At 37.8% G+C, this 27,257-nt stretch overlaps 1 protein-coding gene across 2 annotated transcripts in view; it reads right to left on the reverse strand.

The window, feature by feature from the left end:
• Positions 1–10,983: 10,983 nt before the first annotated feature.
• The window catches only part of PPP4R2 (protein phosphatase 4 regulatory subunit 2), a 54,121-nt gene continuing 37,847 nt past the window's right edge, over positions 10,984–27,257 (reverse strand). Inside the window, exons 4-10 of one of the 2 annotated variants that reach the window (XM_082847775.1) lie at positions 19,506–19,599; positions 17,685–17,722; positions 16,751–16,825; positions 16,351–16,494; positions 15,046–15,332; positions 14,610–14,785; positions 10,984–12,984 (exon numbers count right to left, since the gene is read on the reverse strand). In XM_082847775.1, the coding sequence (XP_082703901.1) occupies positions 12,964–12,984; positions 14,610–14,785; positions 15,046–15,332; positions 16,351–16,494; positions 16,751–16,825; positions 17,685–17,722; positions 19,506–19,599 (835 nt within the window). In that variant the 3' untranslated portion in view covers positions 10,984–12,963. The other variant, XM_082847774.1, reaches the window with a different exon arrangement.

Here is a 27,257-nt window from a genome sequence, read left to right on the forward strand (position 1 = left end):
TAAACATGCAAGTACATGTTATCAGTTGCCCTGACATAAGGTTGAGGCCAAAGGGAAAACTGACATCAGAGAACCCCTTTTGATGTTTAACTAGCTGTGTGTCATTAGAGAGATTAGTTAGCCTCTCTGAGTCAATTTTTAAAAACATTTCTACACTAGGATAATAAGAGTACCTATTTCCAGGTTGGGAGTATCAGGAAAAGCAAATCTAAATCATCTGATGCATGACGGATGCTTTGAAAGGGCTAAGCTAAATTATCATTTATCTCACATGCTCAGGCTGGACAGGTCACATGACTGGAAAAATGATACCTCTGGGTGTCCATAAAAGAAATGTCTCTGTGTTGCTGTGGAGTATGACTTAGGTCCCCTTTTGAAATTCCACAAGAGATGCCAGGAAAGATTTCAGGAGTTTTAAATTCAAATAAATTCATGAAAATTATCACTGCTTGATAAATGCCATTTGCTTCAGACCTTCCTACCACAGCAGAGAGAGAGATATTTAAGGACCTACTTTTAGATGTTGACATCAACATCCGGTCAATGGCTGAAATAAGAACATCTTCAAAATACTTTAGGAAGCATTTGAATGACACGGGTTTCACAGAGCATCCAAAGCCTGCTTAGCTCAAATTTCAGGGAGGAGAGGAGAGGAGCTGGGAAGAGGGGGACTCAGAAAGCCCACACTCTGCTGTAAAGGAGTCTCTCTCCATAAAAATGACAGGAGTTTCAACAACAAGAGTTACCTCAAGCATTCACTGGAAGATCACATCAGCAAAAGGTAATTTCAGGTGTCTAGCGATCATAAGAGTCTGTAACCGAGGCTGGTGAGATGCTACTTGGCAAATTCATCTCTTGATACACCAAGATGTGGTTCCCAAACTTTGGGGTTTTATTATCTAGGACACTTCTGATTTCTGCTCAGCAAAGCATCACGTATTGGTTTTTACCCTCATCTGGGTCTCCTCAAAGGAGAAGACGGCTGTTCCCTTCAAGACTTGGGTCTGAGTTACATGTAGGAAGAGGAGCTCAGGGGAGGGAAGAGAAAGGGCAAAAGGCAAAGGGCAAAGGATACAGAGGCAAAGAACAAAGCCCTTTCTCCCAGTGAAGAAGCACTCCCTGTGCAACTCTGCCTTCACATCACTGGCCAGAGCTGTACGACATGGCTGCTCCTGGGACCTAAGGGCCACTAGTCACCTCTGCAGCCTCTACAGTAAAGGCAGGCAAAGGGAAAGGGGACGATCATGGCTTTCAGTGTACCTGTCAATAGTCTGCCGCGGGGCCGAGGGTTCTCACTGTTTTATTTTACCAACTAAAGACACTAACACAGCACCATCTCCCCTGCTACCTCCATCATTTCATAAAAAAGAGATTTTAACGCTTCAAAGAGCAAAGACAATCTCAGAATAATGATGTGTTCTATACCTCACATCCATTTAGTTAAGTGAGAAATTCTCCACATCGTCCTTGGTTTCTGCATTTCTTCAAAACCCACTCTGGAAACGGTGTGAGGACAGGCTGCCCTTCTCATCGGCAGGGAGACCCTGTAAGACACGACACCAAGGGGCCTATGGTTTTTGGAGATACAACACAGAAAAATCCCTTTTTTTTTTTTCCGGATGTGTTCATCCTCATGACCATGGAACAAATCCTAGTGGAATTAAGTCTGGGCACAAACTTCTATGAGCTGTCGTAAATGAAGATGTACCATACTGGGCCAAACTCACACATCTGTCTGTTTCTGTTCCAGAGCATGACTAATATTCTATTATTAGAAACCAGGCTGGGACCTGTGGTTCCAGCTTCTGAATGAGAAGAATGACAAGGGAGCAGCCAGGCGTCCGTCAGTCAAATGCAAAGAACTTCATGAAGGGGAGAGCGGTCTGGGCCAAGTCTTGACCAAGTGGACCTAGGGAGCCAGTCCTCCCAGGCTGGGGACCCCTGACTCGAGGCATCTGATGCCAACTCAATGGCTCCACCACCGCTGGGACCACAACTGGCAATGACAACCACGGTGGGACAGTAGCTCCAAGGGGGTGAGTTGTCATTTCTCTTCTGTGAAGACATAGTTTGACACTTTCCCTCCTTTCCCCAAAGAAGACTGCACCTCTCACAAGAAACCATCCCATGTAAAGGAGGAAAGCAAATTTCACCTGGAAGAGAAAAAAAAAAAACTTTCAACCTTTTGTCAATGGTTTTATAAATTATTTCTCCACTGGATAACTTATAGGTGTTTCAATTATTGGTAGTAACCCTTCAAGCCTGTTTTTCTGCTAATTTTTCCTCAACCTTGGTTAGTTTCTAAACTGTCTTAAATGTAGGACATAGCTAGCCATGAGTGATTACACACCAGGAGGAGAGCAGTACACATTAGAACAACAACCCCTTAGAACAGAGGTTAGCAGACTTCTTCTGTAAAGGGTCAAAGAGTAAATATTTTAGGCTCAGTGCACCCTATGACCTTAGTAGCAGCTACTCAACTCCGCCCTCATAGCAAGAAAAGATCTGTAGCCAGTACATCAGAGAACAGGTGTGGTGCATGCCAATAAAACTTTATTACAGACACCGAATAAAAACACTAAGTGTGTCTTTATGGCCCTTTATTGTATTTCAAATAATTTTCATGCATCACAAATTTTTCTTTTCTTCCCATTTTTTTTCCCAACCCTTTAAAAGTAAAAAACTATTTTTTACCTCAAGGGCCATACAAAAACAGGCAGTGGCCCTGCTGTTTGCCCACCCCTGAGTTAGAGAAATAAAACAGATAATGCATTCAGAGCAAACTTAACAAGAAAAACATGCAAAACCTACATGAGGAAATTAAAAAAAATTTTGAAGTCAAAAAAAGTAAACTTGGGACTTCCCTGGTGGCACAGTGGTCAAGAATCCACCTGCCAATGCAGGGGACACGGGCTTGAGCCCTGGTCTGGGAAGACCCCACATGTAGCGGAGCAACTAAGCCTGTGCGCCACAACTACTGAGCCTGCGCTCTAGAGCCCGTGCGCCACAACTACTGAAGCCCGCATGCCTAGAGCCCGTGCTCCGCAACTAGAGAAGCCACCGCAATGAGAAGCCCGTGCACCGCAATGAAGAGCAGCCCTCACTCACTGCAACTAGAGAAAGCCCACGTGCGGCAACAAAGACCCAACGCAGCCAAAACTAAAATTAATTAATGAAATTTTTTAAAAGTAAACTTAAACAGAAAGATATCACATACTTGGTTAGAAAGACTCAACATCATAAAGATGCCCATTTTTCCAGTTAATTTTAAATTGTGGACCTTTAAAATGTTTATGATTGATAAACAACAAGGCATCTGATAGCACAGGGAACTATATTTAATATCCTATGATAAACCAAAATAGAAAAGAATATGAAAAAGAATATATATATATATACCCAAATCACTTTGCTGTATAGCAGAAATTAACACAACATTGTAAATTAGCTATACTTGAATAAATTTTTTAAAAGATGTATTATGATCAAATTAAAGTACCAACAGATGATTTTTCTGGAATCATACAAGCTGATTCTAAAGTTCATATGATATAGCTAAAAATACTGTGTTATATATTGTAAAGTTGGTAAGAGAGTAGATCTTGAATGTTCTTACCACAAAAAAACACATGGTAATGAGGTCTTGGCTAACACTCTTGGTTATAATCATTTTGCAATACGTAAATGTATCAAATCAACACGCTGTACCCCTTAAACGTACACAAGGTTATACGTTAATGATATCTCAATAAAAGTGGAAAAAAATTAAGTTCACATGAAAAAACAAACAAGCAAGATTAGGTCTGGAAAACCCAGAAAAAAAAGAGCAGTGAGGAGGAACCAGCTGTACTAGAAAGTAAAATACACTACGAACATCAGCACTGAAACCAACGTGGAATCAGCCCGCATATGGACAGAGCAACAGAACAAAGTGAAAATCCAGAAATACACCCACAAGCAGCAGCATAGCACAGGGAAATCGTCTTGGTGCTTTGCGATGACCTAGAGGGGTGGGATAGGGAGGGTGGGAGGGAGGCTCAAGAGGGAGGGGATATGGGGACATGTGTATGCATAGGGCTGATTCGCTTTCTTGTGCAACAGAAACTAACACAGCATTGTGAAGTAATTATGCTCCAAAAGATCCAAAAAAATTAAAATAATATATATATATATATTAAAAAATACAGAAGTATACCCAAATGCACCCAGGAATTTACGATGTGTTAAAGGTGGCCTATCAAATCATTGTGATAAAGATGAGCTTTTAAATAAATGATGTTGGGCCATAAAGACACACTACACATCAGGATAAACTCCTGATGGACCAAATATTCCATGTGAGAAATGAAACTATGGAACTTTAAACAGGGGAAGGCTTTCTAAAAATAAATTCTAAAGGGCTTCCCTGGTGGTGCAGTGGTTCAGAGTCCGCCTGCTGATGCAGGGGACACGGGTTCGTGCCCCGGTCCGGGAGGATCCCACATGCCACGGAGCAGCTGGGCGCATGAGCCATGGCCACTGAGCCTGCGCGTCCGGGGCCTGTGCTCTGCAATGGGAGAGGCCACAGCAGTGAGAGGCCCGCGTACCACAAAATAAATAAAAAATAAAAATAAATTCTAAAAAAAATTAAATCCAGAAAAGATTAAAATAAAAAACTCAAATTCAGCTACATAAAAGTAATGTTTGGCTTATGATTTTTTTTTTTAAGCAAAAACCATAGGAAAAAGACCAACTTGGGGAAAAAAGATGATTGTAACCCATGTCATAGAGTAAGGGTTAATTCCCATAATATATAAAGAGCTCCTGGAAATTCTAAAGAGAAAAACCAACAACCCAGTAGGAAAATGGGCAAGTGGGTGTGGGAGGGAAATAGCAACAGCCCTTAAACACATGAGAGCCCCACAGGGTTGGTGATGAGGCCATGGAAGCAGGCACCCACCCTCACAGCTGGTAAGAGGACGGAATGGCATCACCCTGTGGAGGGCAATTTCTGGGAACCACCCAAATGATTGCAAAGTTACCTTTCGACTCAAGATCCCACTTCTGGGAATCCACCCGACAGTGCTGTGCATGAATCAGATGATATATTGGCAAGGTTATTCATGGAGGCACTATCGTAGCAGCGAAGATTGGAAACAAGTGTCTATCGCCCTATGGGATACAGCAGAGAGAATGAGGACGGTCTCTAGGTTGGGTGTGGGGTGAGCACCAGGACCTATTAACTGAAAAAAGCAAGGAGCACAACTGTACTCAGCAGATACCTTCGGGAAGGACAGAGACATAAGACTATATGTATTTAATTCGCTTGTATTTACATCAGGAAACACTGAAAGAAAAAGCAAGATATTAATAAAAAATGGTTACCTATAGAGAGTTGGGGGAAAGGTAGATGGAGACAAGGGTGGGAGAGAGCTTTATGTCATCTTGACATTTTAGGTATTCGAAAAATCTAATTTAAAAAACGACTTCCTTCCCTGGTGGCACAGTGGTTGAGAATCTGCCTGCCAATGCAGGGGACACGGGTTCGAGCCCCGGTTTGGGAAGATCCCACATGCTGCGGAGCAACTAAGCCTGTGCGCCACAACTACTGAGCCCGTGTGCCACAGCTACTGAAGCCCGCACGCCTAGAGCCCGTGCTCCGCAACAAGAGAAGCCACCGCAATGAGAAGCCTGTGCACCGCAAGGAAGAGTAGCCCCCGCTCGCCGCAACTAGAGAAAAAGCCTGCACGCAGCAACGAAGACCCAACACAGCCAAAAATAAATTAAATAAATAAATAAGGACTTCACTTGTTCATTTTTTAAAACTTTGATTGAACAATGTCTCAGGCTCCTATGAGTATGTGGGTGGGGGTGAAGAGTGCGGGCGTAGGTGGAGTATGTGATGCATGGTCATAAATACGTCTATTTTCACATATTCAAAAAGTAATCTGAATATCTTCTTTGGTGCACATGGAAAACAATTAATCCCATTATTAAGAAGCCAAATCTGGTTATTAATTGGAAGGGCATGAGTATAAGAAAGAACAAAGAATCAGAGAGACCCCCCTGAATTCTCAGAGACAGACAGTGGCTGCCCTCCAGGGAGCTGAGCCCCTCTGTGGGGCACAACCAACACACTCAACACAAAATGTCTTTTTTTTTTTTTTTTCCGTTACACGGGCCTCTCACTGTTGTGGCCTCTCCCGTTGCGGAGCACAGGCTCCGGACGCGCAGGCTCAGCGGCCATGGCTCACGGGCCCAGCCGCTCCGCGGCATGCGGGATCTTCCCGGACTGGGGCATGAACCTGTGTCCCCTGCATCAGCAGGTGGGCTCTCAACCACTGCGCCGCCAGGGGAGCCCAAAATGTCAGTTTTTGACACCCGATTTAAGATAGAGCTACTGCTCCTCCCATCCCCCCACTGCCCATCTTCCTCCCTTGTTTCACCTGGGTCCTTAGAGGTAATAACTGTCTTACATACATTTCTACTTACCTTGTCTGTCTTCATTAATTGCTGTGTCTCCAGGCCCAGGTTCACAAGTAACCCCTTAATAAATACGTCTGGATGAACAAAGTAGCAAATCACTGCCTGGATTGACTGATGCCTCTTTCTGAGACGCTGGATTCTAGCATCCTGGTTTTATCTTCTCAGAAATCTGGAGGCATCTCAATCACGGAGGGCCAGCGGGAGTCGTGGCAGTGGCCACAGTGAGGGCATGTGCAAAGTGGCCGTCCCTTTTCATACTCTTGTCCCTCCAATCGAGTGATGCGCACCATGTGTGTCGAAATTAATCGCCACTGGAAACGTCTTTATTTTTTGCTGTACGCGGGCCTCTCACTGTTGTGGCCTCTCCCGTTGCGGAGCACAGGCTCCGGACGCACAGGCTCAGCGGCCATGGCTCACGGGCCCAGCCGCTCCGCGGCCATGTGGGATCCTCCCGGACCGGGGCACGAACCTGTATCCCCTGCATCAGCAGGCGGACTCTCAACCACTGCGCCACCAGGGAAGCCCTGGAAACGTCTTTAAAAGGCTTATGCTGTGATCCCGCATTGAGACCACAAGTTAGCATGTCCCCCAACCAAAATGTGTGTGTGTGTGTGTGTGTGTGCGTGTGTGTGTGACCATGTCCTGAAAGTCACAGAAACAGAACAGCAAGGAGTAAATCTTTGACATTAGAAAAGCAAGTATTCGTTATTGGGAAAACGACTGAAATTACATATTTTCTTGCCAAGCAACAACCAAGAGTTTTGCAGAGTCTAAGAAAGAAAAAAATACCCACAAAGAAGTGAAGCTGTGTTTTGTTTCATTGCAGCACCATCACAGGCCACAGCAGGGCAGACGAACTGCAAAATTTGCCAGGAGACAGTGAGGCTGCTGTGACCCGTGAAAGGTCTGTGCAGGAAGAGCACTCAGCCTGTCTCATGCTTCCATGGGCGGCTTGTTTTCTTACTTCACATAAAGGAGCGGTGTATCTTACAATTGAGATGGCTTGAAATACAGTATGTGGTTTGCCTGACAGATAATTCATCCTTCCCTCCACCACTTCCCCAGGGGCAAGGACATCTATTTCACACACAATAATTCTTTAAGGATTCCTTAAAATCCAGAGGCTTGTTTAGTTGTTGTTGTTTTCCGGAGAGGGGGGTTGGAGGGGCTGGTTTTACATGTCTCAGTGTCAAACTGCTCACACCGAGCAAACAATGGCCACAAGTCAAAATATCATGCGGTCCCTTAAAGGAGGCCTGTTGTTAAATAAATTATGGTTCATCTACCACTGAAATACTATGCAGCCGTTAAAATGACTGGGGTAGCTTTCCCGGTACTGATGTCAAAGAAGTATCACAAAAATATATAGGGAAGAGAAAAGGCCAAGGGTATCTCAATGTGTGTAATGTACATTCACTACGGAAAGGAAAGCCAGGGGAGAGGTAGGGACCACCACGGTGGTTTGCAATGGAATTAGGTTATCTTTGGAAAGATACGATTTCTTCAAAATGCTGTTTCTTTGAACTCATATGCAAGCAGCGCTTACTACATGCCCGACTCTTTTCTAATGGTTAATCCTCATAACAGCCCCGTGAGGTTGGGACCTCCTCCACATCTTCCAGTCACAGGTCACACAGCCAGCAAGTGGCAGAGTTGGGACTGAAACCCAGGGAACCTGCCCCAGGATCTTGACTGTCAGGCACTAAGCCCGGCTGGAAAGGGCACCTCCCTTGGGGTTCAGGAGGAGGGTGAAACTGAGGGATTTGAAGGAACACTAGTAAGACAACAACAGTCTGGTATATATTGCTCTGCTCTATTTGAATTTTTGCCAGGTATGCATTATCTAATTTTTTAAATAAATTTTTAAAAATAGATGATATACTCAAAATGTCTAGCTGGAAAAACACGGGTGATAAAAAAAAGATGTGAAGCTAGATTGTGAAGTTCATGCAGTGTGAAACCAAGTGCTTGGGTTTCTGACTGACGAAGCCTTTTGATGTACCTGAACTTGGGCAGGTCTGAGTGTCTCTGAGAACCTTCAGATACCGGAATGGCTTCCTCTCTGCTGCCCTACTAAGTCTACAGGTCTCCTACGACTAGACAGCACCTAAGCATAATAGCTAAAAATCATTGGGCTTTGGAGTTCTCACCTTCCACTTTCGAAGGGTCCCAGGGCAAGTTGCCTTTCTTTACATCAAGAACCCCGTCTGTAAAATGAGATAATATTAAGCATCTCATAGGGTTGATGGGAAGGTTAAATGAGATAATGCATTACACTTGCTAAGGATACATTGAGCATAACGTCAGCGCTCAGCTGGTGCTTGCCATTATTACCAGGTACTGACCAGGACTGAAACCTCGACTTTGATTCCAGCAAAATTGTTGTATTCCCCAGGGACAAACCCTATCTCCCCCCTCCATGACTCTCCTCCTTAAAAGAAAACCAGGTCCTGGACTAGATCTAGCTTTATGCCCATACTTACCTTGAACGCTCCCAACAATCCTACCAGGAAAAGAGTTATTTCCCCCACTTTACGAATGATGAAACTGTAACTTTCCCAAGGAACCTCAGGTGGGGACTCTGAAGCTGTGACTTAACCCACATCTCTGTACTCTGCCCATTGATACCGTGCTACCTCCTTGGCTGTCCTGCTCACCTCTCAAGGCCAACCTGCACCCCACCTCATCTGAGACACCTTCCCAGACTGCCACAACAGCACTAATGTCTGTCCTGTGCAAGTCGCAAGCTGCCTTTTGCTAAAAACTTGCCTAGTTATAGTTCTCCAAGCATGACTGAATGGACTGAGTTTACTCCTCTAGCCCCCCAAATACACAATTCATACAAGTTGCCACCTAAAAAGTTTAGGTTCCCAGATTGAGAGTGGGATATTATGTGCATTCCTAAATGCACGTGAATTCTGGTGGCGACAATTGAGCTTAACCTCCCATTCTGCAGCAGCGCAAGCAATGGAAAGAAAAACAATGATCCAAAATGAAGACGGCCAAACACTAACCATGGATTTACCCCTCAAAGTCTCAGCAAACATAGGCACCATTAAAGGCCTTGCAAACGTATTCAACCGCCAAGATTTCTTGAAGCAAAGCATTATCGGCCAAATAGCAAGTCCCGTTAATAGCACATTAAAGCAGGACTTTGCGAGTTTAATGACACAACTTACCACTTCCAGAAACACCTGTCCCCAGTCAGGCAAGGGTGTAGTGTGGTGACTTTCTATTGGTCAGGGGGGCTGGTCACACAGTCACAGAAGTTTGTTATTTGGATGCACATTTTCTGGCGATTCAGTCTATCTGCCCCTGGATTTAGGAACATCCAATGGCGTATACTGCTCCCAAATCCACAAACTTTGCAACAATGAAAGGCTTCAGGGATGAACTTGGAACCCTTTTAAAGCAGGGAGAAAGTAGCCCCAGGAATCAAGTGTTTGTGTAGCCAGTATCCACAAAGCCCACTTAATTTCAACTGTTACCACTTGCCAAGCATAGGACTAGCTCGCAAGATTAAAAAAATCAGTAAACCAGTGGAGTCTTCTGACTAGGACACTGGGGATTACTGGCATTTTTGTGTATTTGTCATTATTTTTAGTTAAAAAAAAAATGCATTGCCTTTGGGAAGAAAAACTCTGAAAGCGTACAAATAAATCCAAAGACCCCAGACTCAACTGAATTTTACACTGGAAAAAAAAAGTCTGTTAAAATACAACAGTAGTGTACTCTTCATTCTAGATGGGCAAGGGGTCAGAGATCATGCTTCTTATTCCTAATCAATAGAAGAATCAGTCTTCGTATCAGTTAACCCAAAACTCTATACTAGCTATAGCATTTAGTAAATAATAAAGTGGGGAGAAGTTAGAAATCAAAGATGAGAAGCTGAAACTCAATATTTAAATTCAGAAACATGCTGATTAATACTCCTATCTTCTGAGTCGAGAGCCACAGATGTCACCACTTACTATCACCTACTGTGCAGTAATACATATGAAGAAATGAGAACCCAGAACTGAAAATGGAATCCACCCTCTCCACTGAGGGCAACTCTACACTTTTAACCATGTAGTTGTCTGAAACTGCCATTTCTAAAATGATTCTAATACAAATAGCGTAGATCTGTGCATGACAACTAGTGCCAAATTATGCCAAGAGAAATTTTTACATGGTAAATCTTGATTTTACTGATCCCAGGTACGAGTTGCCTAGCAGAGAACAATCGTCCATTCAACTCAGATGCACCATCTCTGTGGAAACACCCTGTTATCACTTAAGCAACAGAGCTGTAATGAAGTCATGCGGCTCCTCTCCCTATGGATCAGGAAATGCTTGTGCATCTTAACGTAACTAAGGTGAGAGAAAAGGGGGCACTGGAGGGAGGGAGTGTAAACTATTAATGGCAAATAAAGTAATTCCACACATAAAGATATTCTTCTAGTTTATATTTTATTGCATTATGAAAATAATACATTTATTTGGCAAAGTAATCTAGGCTCCAAGTTGATGAAATAAAATTCTGAAGAAAGTGTACTAGTTATTTTTTAAAATGTGAAATATTAGATGTATTCTAACCAATACATACTAGCATTCTTGCTAGGCCAATAATCCAATAAACCTAATTATAATAATTCCATATGAAATTACAAGGTGTTTTTGCATTCATCCATTTTATGATTAGCACAAATCTCGAGAGAACTAAGCTTCATCTGATCAAAACCAATGTATTTAAGAAACTCCTGTTCAGAAGACATTGTGAAACACTATCCAAAATTTTTATTTCCTTTGGTTCTACAAATTGCATTTTTGTCCTTACCACACGTTACATTTCTCATACTCAAACATCGTAGCTTTAGATTCTGCCCCAAGTATCTTTATAAGTAAACTAGTATATTACAATTACATTACTTGAAAAATTGCTGACTTTACAAATGCAAAAATGCGTAAGTACATGCCTATCTACACCAGCAAAATAAAACACTCTGAACCTCCATGCTTTAACAGGCCACGCCTTCTTACCCAGAGTTTCTGGGATGCCTTTCCAAGCCAGAGGGTTTTATAGCTCTGACAGGCAATTTCATTGCTCCATCCACACTTCTGAAAGGTGTAGTTACAATAAACCCTAAGTGGATTAAATGTATCTGATAATCAAACATATAAAATATGACATTTTCCACTACTCATTTCTGTCTGCCAACATTTTCAGAACTGAAGATATATTTTAAAAAATGTACTGGGATAATGTTTTCACTTTCTTAAAAGGGAAAAGTGCTGAAAGTGTATTCCATGTATATTCTCGCTCTCCTCATCAACATTTTAAATTCTTTTTACATGTTGGGTTCAGAGTCTAGAGTCTAAAAGGTAAACGATCTGCTCAAGGCCAAAACAGAAAATAATATTTTAATCACCAAAGTCCTAATTCTTCATTTAGATCTTTTAATATGACTTTGCTGATGTGTGTTAAGAAAATGTGCCTAAAATTAGCCTTCTAAAAATACACATCTGAATCAGTTACTATTAGAACTGACATTTCCATGAAGCAAAGTCTGTGTAAGTGCACCTATGCATATACTCGAGGAAATTTACTTCCCAATGGACATCGTATCTCCAACCAGCTGAACAAGGTTTCCCAGTTTAACTACCTAAGTATTCCATCTATCCTAAAGAAAATATTCCATGAGCATTCTACAACTATCTGTATAAACAGCAACAAGTTTGATCTATGATCAACATAAGAATATCTAATAAATATTAAAACTATTAAACTATAGATTAAAATGCAGATCTCTCATAGAGTTGAGTGATGGCATTTTGGTACATTCACCATTATTGTACTTTATTTAATAAAGAAATACATTTGCCCTTGCCAAAACAGCAACTGCAAGTTTACAAATAAAACCACAGACCTCAAAGTCATGACGCTAAATCTTCAACTTATATTTAACAAAAGTAAATCAGTTTACAAGTGGTCCATGGCACAATTAAAATAAAAAATATCAAAAGGTCACAGAATCTTAAAGAATAGGTTTATTGACAATAATTTCATAAATATTCTAAAGAAAATTTCAAAATTTCTGAACTTAAAATGTTTAAAATCTGCTCTCATTGGCAAAATATCCCTCAAGAAAATAAAGACTAGGTCACTACAAATGAATGTCACATTTAAAATCTGCTTAACATTTTTGCAAAATTTTTTTAAAAATTTACAACGTGTGATTTTTTTCCTCCCCTCTTGAATAACAGTAAATAAATCAATACTCAGTTTTTATTTCAACTATGAGACATATTCACAAATATATCATCTAGCTGCTGTAAACCTGACAGTCAAGTCAGTCAGTAGTATAATATCCTACAGACATAAACGGAGCCAACTCATTTTGGTATTTTTAGTCATAGCAACTGAAGTAGGCAAAATGCAAAACTTGTGGTTGCCGCCCAAATCACCCCAGAGCATATGATACAGTGTCAGAAAATGTTTGCATCAGTTTTATAAGTTCATCTGTGTACTTCAGGTATCTGAAATTAAAAAAAGGGATTCTTATATATTTTGATAAAAATGTACTCAAATATTTCATAACATTAATATTTATTGCTTTATATGAATACTGTATTGAAAGCCCAAGCATTCAGTTTACACACAGAAATTATACAATTATATACCGCTTCACAAAGGCAGTGAACACATTACATTCTACAAAATCTACTTTACAGAAATTTAAAAATTCTAAATATCAAAAGGTACAGCTGAAGAAACAGGTATAAATTTGGCAGCCAGTAATTTAGACAGGGAAATTGCAGCTTGCATGACTTTAAGTTATGTGAATTTGAAAATATTGAGTTTAGAGTAACCATTGTGCTTTGTGTTGATCTGAAAAATATAACACTGGCTGTCGAAGAAGCATGTTCAAAAATATTTAATTCACTTCAAAATGTCATACAAATTACGGTGGTTTTTATGTACCCCTAAAGCTTCAGTCATTTAGCTCTGGTACATTACTAAAGTAATATATTAATTCTTCCAGTACAGTGGTGTTTCATACCATTGACATCTGTATACTCTAGAATAATTTAGAAAGAAATGTGTAGTATTCACACTGTTCAGAAAAGCAAGCAGAAGGTAAAGAAACCTGCCTGGTTCTTCTGAGATGGTTTCATGTCAGCTTTATAAGCATTCATTCTACAAAACAGTAAGCTAATGTTTGAACACAATTTCCAAGATAAAGCACATTTTCTCATAAATAATGAAGTCTTTTTCTCAGGCACCTCAGAAGTATACAAAAGAATTTTAGTTTGAACAGATCTCTTGGAATGTGTTTAACCTGGCATTTCAACAGACTTAAGATTTCCAGGGTTCCACAAGGGCCAGATTTTATTTGAATTACTCAGAAGAGAAAGAAACTGTCTTCTGAAAGAGGTGAACTCAATCATTACCAATAGAAAAAGTATCCACTGTATTCATCTCTTATAGAAAAAGAAAAATATAACATTTCCCCCCTTAGAATAATATATATATATATGTATATATGACTTAAAGTTCCATAGTACATAGTCAAACAATAAAATCTGGAAACCAACATGAAACCCTATAATTCATGTTAAAATGTTGAAACTATAACCAAAATATGAAAACTGCTAGAGCTGTCAGAAAGAGACAAGACAAAAAGCTTTCTTGCATATGTATAAACTAAATGTGATAATCTCCAAAAGTTTTCAAAATTATAATTATTATCTTCCAGTTTAAAATTTTTAACTCTAAATTAAAAAAAAAAACAATCTATACACAAACCACTGATCTGACCAGAGCAAAAGAAGTCAGCGGTAAGCAGGACCCCGAGGAGCTGGTACTCACAGTTCTTACATGTGCGACTCTTTCAGGATTGATCCCATACAGTACTTTATTTTACAACCTGCTTCTCTTGAAAAACTAAAGGTCCACTTTATTACATAAAAGTTTTATACAGTGTGAAACCAGAACTGTATGGAAAATACTGCATCTAAATATTTCTAAATAGTTAGTCTTGTTCCATTGGTTCATCTGTGACTTCTGTGGCTTCCATGGAAGATTCTGAGAGAATCTCTCCAGTTTTACTGGAATTGGATCCTATTAATTCTTCCGTTTCATGGCAACTGGAACTACTTACAGGGCCGGTATTTTCACTACCTTCAGAATGTAGACCTCCCTCAACTTGAGTCAGATCAGATTCCTCCGTTTGACTATTCTCCTCAGAAGTCTCTCCGTTCACAGTTAAGGCATCATCGGATTCTTTTTCTTGATTTTTCCTTTCTGGGATCATTTCTCTTGATGTCATAAAAGACTCTAAAAATAAGCAAATGTTGTTGTAGTTAAATTTCATTTTCAAAATACCTCCACAGTTAAGTTTCATGAATTCTGATACTCTACAGTTCAAATCATATCCCTGAAACTCAGCAGCAACTACAGAACACATAAAGGTGGGAGAAAAGCCCGACATCAGCATCATAAGGAGTTCCATCATGTGACATTCTTTCACGCAAAAATGAAGTACAAGAATTGGAGGATCTCCTTACTCCACCCTTTTACAGATGGTCTCTAAATACCTTCTTCCTCTTCATCCTCGTCTTCATCCTCTTCTGTACAGTGCTGCCTGGTACAACTAATTTCGTTGTCGTTATTCTGAGATGAAGATGGAGCTTCCGTTTCTTCTACCATAACTGAAGAAATCTCGCTGGAAGATGTCTGACTGGCCATCTCTCTGGCGTCGCTCTCTTTGTCAGACCTGAGTCTTTTTGCCTCACGCCCCTCAGCCTCCACGGCATCTTCATCTGGGTGTTTATTTTTTATAGGGCTCCCTGAGGAACCTTCTGATTCAGATGTCGAAGAGTCACTGTAAATATTGTTTTAAAGTGTCATTAGTAAGACTGTTTCTTCATCGTTTACATTCTCATTTTTAAGGTCTAATAATGTTTAACTGTATTTCAGTGTCAAAGTTAAATTATAACATCCGGGCAAAGAAAAACACAAGAGAATAATTTCGAGGACACCTAAACTGTTTAATAAATATTTCCCACTAGCAACTTGTCAATAAGTTACATGACCTTTCTGTTCAATTCTCCAGTAAGTTAAATGTCCTCCTATAATAAAACTACGAGTCTTCCACAGGGACATACTCTTTTCTTTTCCTTAAGTAAGTTATTGTGAAATATTTTTAAACTCACAGAAAAAGAACTATCATATCCCCCTAAAGCAGATCCCCTTAATTAGCAACTCACTGCATTTGCTCCATCACCCTGTCTCCATCTCTGTTTATTCTTATTGTCATTAGTAATTTTCTGAACCATCTGAGAGTAAGCTGTAGATAAGATGCTCATTATTCCTGAGTAAGTCAGAACAAAGACACCTTTCTGCGTCATCACCAATTTAAGAAATCAGTTCTGATAAGACCCTTCTGTCCAGGCAGGCCAATACTCTTTAATTCCTCTCACTCATTCAGTCTTCCTTCCCTTAATGTGATGTAGAAAATTTGAGATGGGATATAAATAAAAAGGTTTCCTTTTATGATCTACAATGAGAAATAATTCACAAAATTTCAACTCATTTATAAATATCTTCTCTTTTCAAGTAACTTTCAAAAAGAAGTAAAAAATGTACCATGACCACTTTCTTAACACCCTATTATAAATAAAATCTCCCCAAATTAGCAGTTTAAGTCTTTTCTCTGCCCATCGTCAGCATGTGATAATGCTGCAAAAAGCTGCAGCCCCTTTTAACTGCACTAAAACCTTTTCTACCCCTCAAAACAACAGTAAATTCTAAATAATAAATAATGAGGGCTGAAAAACCATCAATAAATGTTAACTCTTTTGGAAAACATTTTTTCTTTTAAATATAAATCACATACAAACCTGTGATTTTTATCCTCATTTTGCTTTAAGTTTGACTCTTTGCTGTCTGTGCTCTCAGGTAAGCCATTTGTTGTCATGGGGACTGACAAAGAAACCTTTGGTCGATTAAGTGGCCTGGGTGTTCCAGGTCCATTTATATTAGACCTACAGTAAAATAAATGAACATCATTTTCCCATTTTTGTTAAAAAGTCATCCCTCCCAAGGTTTGTTTATATGAACATATCACAGAAACATTTTCTTTAATTTTGACTTTCAGAACCATGGATTACCAAATTAACTAATTCTGTTTGGTATATCCTAACCTGCCGTAAAATTCCCAATTCTTAATAAGTATATTGAATTTCCTAACCAAAATTAAGAAACTGTAACTCTTTGAATAATAAAAATCAATAATCTGACCTTTCAGTGTAACTTGGTGAATTTCCAGGAAACATAACACCATTCATTCGATTTAAACTATTGGAACTGTTCTTCCTACAAGAAAAGAAAAAAACCCTTTTATGGATAGTTTAATTCTTTAATTTTGATGAGAATCACGGGTCTAAAAGATCTTTTGTAAGATCTCACTGTCACAGAACCAAATGAAAGACTTCTAAGAAAAACAGCTATGGGATTATCTTAGTATGTTATTTAACAACATACAGGTACATTCTTCAAGAGTTCTAACAAATTCACTGTTATTGGTCTGTATGAAATCAGATATTTTAACCATTAAACCAGTGTTTCTCAACAGGGGGCAACATCTTCCAACAATCCCCCTTCCCTCACTCTGCATCCCCAGGGGACATTTAGCAACGTCTAAAGAAATTTTTCACGGGAAGTGGTGGACACTACTGGCATTCAGTGGAAGCCATGGGCAGTGCTAAATCTCCTGCAATCCCAGGACATCCACTCATAATAAAATACCAGTGGTGCCAAGGAGTGTGCCCTAAATTGCAACCTTAATTTACTATATAAATCTTAGCAACTGGAAATAATTTTCCATCATGAAGAGCGATGTCATCAAGTAGCTATTACAAACCTAAGAATTATTTCCTAGAAATGGCCTGTCTCGGATGGGATCCCAGGGTCCAGACAGTACATAAATCCAACAGTGTTAAGACTGCAGTAAATCATGAATCTCTTTAATACAACTCTGTTCACTGGAAAAACATATAGGTAATGTTACTGGTAATATTCTACTTTGAGTACTGGATGGTAGTTTCATAAGCATTTACAAATATTATCATGCTTAATTACATATAAAATAAATGCAACCTATTTTTAAGACTAATACATTAGAAATGATTTAATAATTAGAATATACTAGAAAAAGAAAAATATCTATACTTACTCTGAAGAAGGATAAACACAGCTAACCACCATCACATTCTGCAATAACAAAATTGGTGATTAATACGAGGAAAAGTACCACAAAATAAAGTTTAATTATTTGTTTTTAATTTCTCAGAATCTCCCCTGGTATTAAGTTTCCATTTTATTACATTTTTACTAATAAAAGAAATGGCTAAAAATAAAAATCTCTAGGGGCTTCCGTGGTGGTGCAGTGGTTGAGAGTCCGCCTGCCGATGCAGGGGACCCGGGTTCATGCCCCGGTCCGGGAAAATCCCACATGCCGCGGAACGGCTGGGCCCGTGAGCCATGGCCGCTGAGCCTGCGCGTCCGGAGCCTGTGCTCCGCAACGGGAGAGACCACAACAGTGAGAGGCCTGCGTACCGCAAAAAAAAAAAAAAAAAAAAGATAAAGGATAAAGAAAAATCTCTAATCAAGCAACGAAAACTAAAACAATAGCAAAAGCCCAAAATCTAATATCCCACTAAACTATTTTTTTGCCAGCCTCATTTTTTTTTTTTACTCTACTCTAGTTACTTTAGAGCCCTGACATTATGTATTACAGATAATAGAGCAGAACCACCGTCTCTTATTTGAGATAGAATCTCACCAAGATATTTAGAGTTTGAAGTATTTAGGCCTACTATAACGAACTTCCTTTTAAAGCAGTACCCAATCAAAAGCTTGATGTGTAGCACAATATACCTCAAGGAAAGAGACTCAAACCTTTTTTATAATAGAATCTTTCTGGTAACAATAACTTTATTAATAGTCAATACTCATTGCAAGTTTGCTGAGCCAAAGTAAGAGCTTTTACATTTAATCCTCCTCACAGCCGCATTATGATCCACACTATACAGATGAGGAAAGTGAGACTTAGGTTATGTACCTGGTCCATGGTCACACAACTATGATTACTGTGACACTGCCTCGTTATCCAAAGATTGCCCAAGTGGAATTACTGAAAGTCTCTGAACTGAAAATAATACTGAAGAACCATCTCAGTTTCCTGCCCTTCAGGAATCTTACTAAATCGAAGGTGTAGAAGCTCAACAAAACACATTAATCCAGTAAGGCCCTAAGATCTATTATAAATCACTAGGTAATGATTTTGGATTCCTGCTCCAAGGGTAAAATAAATTGAACTTCAATTAGAACCTTAAAATAACACTAGACTATGTTTTAGGATCAATCACTAAAAACCAATGGTTTTAACAAAACCACTGGTCCACAATCTTGGTTCCCATGGGGCTCCTTCATTCATTCTTTCCAGACAAGTCTATGTGTCTTGCTTTTCATTCTCTCAGACTGTTTCCTTTGTCCAGAATGCCCTGCTCCTTTAACATCCCCTCACCCACTAAAAACCTAATGCTTCTCTCATTCTTACACATGATATATATCCTTCTCAATATCTAACTTAAATGCTTTGTATCAGAGATTTTCCAAGTTGTGTACCTCTGAACTCTAGAACTAAAGAAATGAATTCTGTAGATAAACAAGTTTGCAAAACGCTCTATTATTAAAATATCAATTATAGAACTTCTTGGAGCTATTAATATGTTAAGGTATACTAAGAATTCCCACGAGACAATAATAAACTGCTTTTCCCAAGCTTAACTGACCTCAAGCATTCCTCCACCTCCCTCCTATTAAATCTTCCTCTGAAACTTAGGACATAATTTGGAAAACAAATTGGGAAAAACTTCAGATAGACTGAGAAACCTATTTCAAGAAAAGGTGCCTGAAACAGGGCCTACTCAAAGTTCTTTTCTGAAATCTATTATGCTACAGTTTAATATAATTCCAATAATAAAATAAATACCTTTTCTACTCCTCTGAGAAATTTGTCTGTTCCTGTATAGTTTCTCCTTGGATCTGTGAGCAATTCACATAGTCGCTGAATAGTAAAAGGTATACTGCAAAAGAATATAGTTTTATAGTTTGGGGTCATTAATTATTAAGAAAATTAGGAACATTATTACTCCTGCTATTTCAAGCTTTATCTAGTCACCCCTGTGTTAAGCTACAAAAGAAAATGCTACAAATGAATGGATGAGTCACTTAAAAACAGGCAGGGCAATAAGCACACCTGTCCTCTTATTTAAAAAGAAAACAATGTTCCCTCCCTTGCCTTAAAAAGCAATAAAGAACATTCAAAATTAACGGAAAGCTTCAAAACTGAGAAAAAATTTTAACATTCTTAATTCTGACAATTCAATTTTAAGTTTACAAGAGAGGCAACACAAATAATAATCAAGTCAGAGTTTATTTAAATACAGAAACTTTCTCAAGTATTCTTTTGCACACAAAGATTTTTTTAGTGTTCAAATAAAACTACAAATGTTTTGTTATCAGACAGAATAAGACAAGTGATTCCAATGAAAAAGTATTATAAACATAGTTATGCTCCATAATTAAAATTTTATGTACAACCTACATGTTTCATCAAACTTAAAATACATACAAATACACTCAATATTTTGGTAGGTACCTTACTGTTTGACAAATACTTCAACCACAATCAAATTTTCACTTGACCACAGAAAATACAAAACTGAAACATAAATTGGACCTAAAATCATGTTATAAACAGCAGTGTTTATCTCACACACTATTAGCATTCCTGAGTGTTACAATATGAACAGCAAACATGTGAGCAGAGAGATGACAAATGCAGCTAAAAAGTGTAAACGTAAACTTTAGACTTCAGTTATTTGCCACACAAATCTATTTATTCTCCTTATAAAGACAATTACAAAGCCTCAGATTAACAGTTATTACCCACAAAGTTATTTCTTGTTGACAGGCAGATCAACACAAAATTCCCTCCCACCCACAAAGTAAGGCCACTAGTGATTAATACCGCAGGACTCAAAAACCCAGTCTAACTTCAAATCCCATGTTGTCCCTTCCACTACACTGCACATACGTAAAATCGTAAATGTTTATTTTCTAGTTGGACAAACAATGTTTAGTTCTCGTATTCTTAGCATCAACACTATTCTTATGTTCTTTTAAAAATTCAAAAACAAAATTCAATATATGACCTATGACAAATTTTGAAAACGTTTAAAATAAATATTATTCATATGAAAACAAGTATTTTAGTTATGCCAGAGACCAAGTATCAATCTTCTCTCAAGTCGTATATCAAAGCCTAAAAGTCAGAAAACTATCATTCTGCCAAAAGATTGGGCACTAAGAGGCGAAACATTTGTCTCATTATCACAAATATTCAGAGGCAGACAGAAATACAGGACAACTTCTGATATTCATCAAGACTGCTATAGGAAAGTTCTCTGGTTTCTGAGAAAAAGTAATGTTTTTTTCTTCTTAAAATTCATAGTAGAGTACACTGTCAAAACTAATTATCTTTGTTTTTCCAAACTGTCTTTCTTCATATTTGACTGAAAGCTTCTTAAGGGCAGGATATCTTCACATACAAGATAGTCAATATATAATTTATTTATATACATATATATCTGAAATGCAGTACCATCATGGATTTCAGAATATTACTGGTATACCTGTACCTTAGCCCCTCTTTGAGTTCACTACCTTCCAAATCCTAAACACACACACACTTCCAAATGCTATTCCCTCACTAATGACGTCAGAGTGATACTAAAAAGGAGTTTTTACCCATTTTTCAAAAACTAGCAAAATAGCACCCAGTGTTAAGAACATTCGAATACTATTTAACCAGCAAATACTTAAACAGACATTGTCTAGTTAGGTCTATTCCTCCAACTAAATTTCTTTCACACACTGATACTAGTACTTTCTTTTAAAATTAACTTTAAAAGATGAGCATCTTCCAACTCCCTGCTTAACAATGTTTTTACACTAAATGTTTTGGCTAATTTTCTCTAGGAAGGTAGGTAAAATGTTAGTCAATTATTAACACTGTATGCATGGGTGAATATTAATACTGCTTTATGAGGAAAAATGTATTATGTTTGCATAACGATGTCAGCCTATGACAAAATGAGTTTACATTCTTAGACACTTTCAGAAGCTTTTGAAGTCATTTTACCAACTGTCCAATAGATGGCACTAAAATGTTACACAACTCTCCCTCAAGTGAACAGGCTTAAAATACAAACATTTCTTGTAAATCCAAGTATCCACTGGAAACAATACTATAATTCTGACAACTGCACTGAAGGTCTCTTCATAAAGTTTGTACTTTTTAACCTTTTAAGTAAACATGAGAGCCAACTATGAAGCAGAAATATTAAGATATACTCAATAGCAGACCCGATAGACACGTAATGTAAACAATTACAATTAAAAACAACCCAATTACAACAAGAAATGCTAATAAAATCGCGTATACAGTGCTACGGAGACAGAATAAACTGCCAGGGAATCGAGGATAAACGTGGGAACACTTAATTTAAGGTGCGTCTTTAAAAGGAGGTATAAGAATAAACCAGATAAATCCCCAATGAACACCTGGTACAACTATATGAAAGTTCTGCTTTCTGTTACTCTTCCATTACACATAAGCACACAAGATAGTTTATTCTAACTTTGGAAAATATACCAAGAAAGCTGCTGAACATCAGAGAAAGACATCTAAGCTCAAATTAGAAATTTTAAACACTAACACTAAGCCCTAAAGATAGAATTTCCTATCCTGTATTTTAACTTGAGAAAGACTCTAAGTAACTAAAATTTATGTTTTGTTCTTAATTTATCTTAGTCTGTTTAAAGGTTTGATCATCAAGATGTGCCAATATTCTGGATATATACCAAGGTATTAAGAAGGCATCCAAAAAGAAGAAATGCACATTTCAGTCAGAGTCTAAGATTTTAAAAATCAGATAACCTATATCTTGCCTCTATGTCATTATATAAGCAACGTTCCTCATAAAAAAAGATAAAGGAGTATAAAACACAGAGGCCATTAAAGTAAAAGGCTAAAGAGATAACCACAAAACCAGACATCCTATTTAAAAACTGCTAAAACAACCAATCACTTCTGTTTTATGCATAAAGGTGATTTTTACCACATCTTTATTTTCTATTAATGACCACATTTATACTGTGTCTTAGTTAACAGAATTACTCGTTTGACCTCAACTATTTAAGTAGAAATTAACTTATATATCTCTTAGATATCAAAGGTTAAATGGGTTAAGTTTTGTTTACTCTTAAGTCCTATAGAAGTCAGAAATCACCACTGGAATCTTGTGATATTATCTGACCTGAAACAATATGCTCTTTCTGGATCAGGATTTATTTAACATTTGTATAAATATACACAACATAAATGTTCATTTGCATATATTTTACAACTCAAATCAAATGTTAGTAATTGAGATTTATTGAAAACAGCACTGTAAAATGGCAAGTATAGAAAATTAAGAAAATGAAGAATTAGCCTCTTACAATAATGGTAAATAACCATAAACTAGTATCTATACCATTCCCCATTAAAAAACAAATCTATAGCAATTGTCAACACTTTTAATCAAGTTTACCATCTTCTACAGTGCCTGAATTACTTTACTTGCCTCAAATAAAAATGTTAAGAAAAATTAATTAGGTTTCTGCTATTTCCTCTCTTTTTTTTAATACAGCAGGTTTATTTCCTTTCAATTATAAAATTTTATTAGAGAGAGCATCATATCAGACCCTATTACCACCAGACAAGGTAAGGCAGGAAGGAGAATAAGGAGGGAAGGTTACTAAATAATTCTGATTCTCAACTAGTTATGCTAAGAAAGGGAGTAAAGAAAAAGAAATAAACAAATTTCAGCTAAAGGATTCAATATGCTCAACAAATACTGGCACAAATAACTAATAAAAAATGCAATAATTCTATTTTTCTCAACAGAGGAGCAGAAATTCCAGCAAGCAATAAAATAGGTAAAAGGAGTAAAAGAACAAAGTAACAAAAGGCTGGAACCCATTCTTTCATCCCTGAATAATCTGAGCTAACTGTAAAGCAAACAATACAAAATCAAAAAAGGAGTAAATGTTTTACATCTACAATCTAATTTTGAAGTATTAAAAACCTTGTATATGAACCTTTAAGAAAAAAAAGTATGAAGAGGCAAACTCTCAGGTGCAGAAACTTACAAGATATCTCCGTTTGTGTGCACATGCATATAAAACAATCACGTGAAAGTTTTCAGGACTAAGCAAAATCTAGTTAATTATGTACATTAAAATAACTTTAGAAGACCCACACGTAGAGAATGGACTTGAGGACACGGGGAGGGGGAAGGATAAGCTGGGACTAAGTGAGAGAGTGGCATGACATATATACACTACCAAATGTAAAACAGCTAGTGGGAAGCAGCCACATAGCACAGGGAGATCAGCCCAGTGCTTTGTGACCACCTAGAGGGGTGGGATAGGGAGGGTGGGAGGGAGACACAAGAGGGAGGAGATATGGGGATATATGTATATGTATAGCTGATTTACTTTGCTATAAAGCAGAAACTAACGCACCATTGTAAAGCAACTGTACTTCAATAAAGATGTTAAAAAAATCTTTTTAATAAAATAACTTTAGAGAAGAAATTCTATAGTCAGACTATAATCATGACAAAAGATATGCATTGGACGCCTTAGAGATGATGTAACAAAGATTTTTGGGTATCAAGCAGTTGTGCAGTGTGCCTAGAACCCCTCATAAATACACAGCCATGCTGTTTTAGTCAACTACCCATAGTAAGTGAAATTTACTGCTTATTTTAGAGAGGTCTTAGTTCTAACAGACTGTCAAAGGTGGAGGAAGACTTAAGTAATTAATTTACATTCATTATTCTTCCATTTCAATAATTAGGATTTAAAATAATCTTTTAAAAACTACTAGGAATGTAAGTTATTCTCTACCTCTCGAAATCTCTCTTTGGGTACCATCATAGGAGTGAACTACTAGCTACAAGCAATTTCTAAATTATATTCATGGCATCTAAGATAGGAAGAGAATTTTCATAAATGGCCTCAGTTTGAGTAAGCCTACATATACTCTTGTTGATTATAAACCCACATAGAGGGCATAAAATGGCAACTGTCGGGCTTCCCTGGTGGCGCAGTGGTTGAGAGTCCCCCTGCCGATGCAGGGGACACGTGTTCGTGCCGCAGTCCAGGAGGATCCCACATGCCGCGGAGCGGCTGGGCCCGTGAGCCACGGCCACTGAGCCTGCGCGTCAGGAGCCTGTGCTCCGCAACAGGAGAGGCCACAACAGTGAGAGGCCCGCGTACCACAGGGGGAAAAAAAAAAAAAAAAAAAAGGCAACTGTCTTTTAACCGACCATTCATTGAAGTTTCTAATTTCGTTAATTTTTAATTTTTGGTGTTTCTCACCTAAGAAACTGTAACTTCAGTTCTGGAGAGTAGCTATAATCCATCTTCCCCTATAAAATTTTAAAGTTCAAAAGTAATTTTAAAAGGACAAGAAAATATGACTAAAAAAATTTTTTAAAGAACTTTAAGCATTCAACTATGTAATTCTATCTACCCTGCCCCATTAAACAAAATACAGATACAGAAACATGCTTTTATTCCTTTCACTCACTCATTCCATACCTGTTTGTTTGAAAACCTACTATGTTCAGGCATTCACTGTGCTAGGCCTTACATGGAAAAGATAGTCCTCCCTGGTGTCCAGAATCTTACAGTTCAGGAAGTCAAGCAAACAAGTGAATGGACAATTTCCGCTTCAAAGAGGGAAAATTTATATACTGACAATACTAATTTTAGAAAACAGTTAATCTTTTCGTGCCAATATATATATTTTAAGATATACGCACCCTGCGGCACATGGGATCTTAGTTCCCTGACCAGGGATTGAACCTGTGCACCCTGCAGTGGGAGCATGGAGTCTTAACCACTGGACCGCGAGGGAAGTCCCCATGCCAAAATATATTGAAGCATTTAACACAGAGCTTTCACTAATTAAAAGCAAAAAACAAAAACAACAAAATGGAGTTACCAATAAGAAAATCACCAAAAGATTAAAAAAACCAAAAAAAGACATATGAAACCACAATTCATAAAAGAGTCATTAAGGACATGGATGTTCAATTTCACTTGCAGTCAGAGACACAAATTCACGTACATACCCACAAAAATACTGAAGAAATAAACTATCTGCATTTATATAAACATAGAAGCATAAATGAAAACATTTTGTGAGGTGAATTTGGCAATATTAATAAAAATTTTAAGTGTGCATACACCATGACCTAGCAACTCCTTTTCTACAAATTAAAAAAAAAGCAACAATAAATCTATACATATATTCAACATATGACATTCATCAACACAAAAACGTATTTACAAGGAGGCTCACTACAAGCACTACTTGTAACAGCCAAAAAAATAAATGCCCATCACCAGTGGGAACAGAGAAAATGAACTATATAATCTGTTCATGTAACAGAAAACAATGCTGCTATTTCAAATAAACAGACAAATAGAAGACACAGCTGTAAATGTACTGATATAAAGAAGATTTCAAAGCTCTTCTAAAAGTAAAATAAAACTGGCATATAACATGTTCCTATTTTCTTTATATATTCCTAGGGCGACTGGAGATCTTTTTATAACTATGAACATACTTATGTCACTTTTATAATTTAAAAGATGATCTATTACAAATAGCAGGAGAGGCATACCGGCAAGGACATACTCTCAAACTAGCTAAAAAAGAACAAAATGCTACTTCTACCCACCACTCTTAGCAAAAATTTTTTTAAAAGCAACAGCTTGTCTATGTCTATTCAAACACAAAAGTAAAATTGAAAAATATTACAGACATGTTTTTATGTACCATGTACCAATATAGTATGATACAGACAAAAATGGCTGAAATGAAAAATATTAATGTATCACTGATTAACACTTGAACTCTGAACTTCCCTGGTGGTCCAGTGGTTAAGACTCAATACTTCCACTGCAGGGGGCACAGGTTCAATCCCTAGTCAGGGAAGTTCCACATGCCACATGGTGTGGCCAAAAAATAAAATTAAAAAAAAATAAAGACTTGGATTCTGCCTGATTAAGAAAAATAATTCGTAAACCACCTTTCTGAAAAATCAGAGAAAAAAACATAAATTCAAAGTATTTATGGTTCAAAGATGAAAAATATTTTAAAAGTAATTATATTTATGTATGCTTAGGCATTTAATGACTGTTCAAGTCATTTTCCGAGGTAGGTCGACTACCTATTTAGCAAATTAAGACATTACAAATATTTAGATTAATTTAATACCTACATATATGTATTTCATCCAATTTAATTTGAAAGAATTGAAAATGGTATTACTAAATTCAGAATCACAAGTAGCTTCACATTCACAAAGCAGTGGTATAACTTAACCTGTTTGACCATAACTCGTAATTTTAAATGAGAGCCATAACTTATTGAAGTAAAAGATGAGTTACCATAATGTCTAAGTACTATCTACCTACCTCTGCACTATTTATAAACACCCCCAAGAAGTATTCTTAACCACATTCAATTCAACAGTAAATCTTACGTATACTTCTAATACATTGCATGTCTTCATCTTGGCATGTGCTTTAAAAAAAAAATCAGTATTGGTAAGTA

Source organism: Leucopleurus acutus (genome assembly GCF_964270905.1).
Source record: "Leucopleurus acutus genome assembly, chromosome: 10".
NCBI lineage: Eukaryota > Metazoa > Chordata > Mammalia > Artiodactyla > Delphinidae > Leucopleurus > Leucopleurus acutus.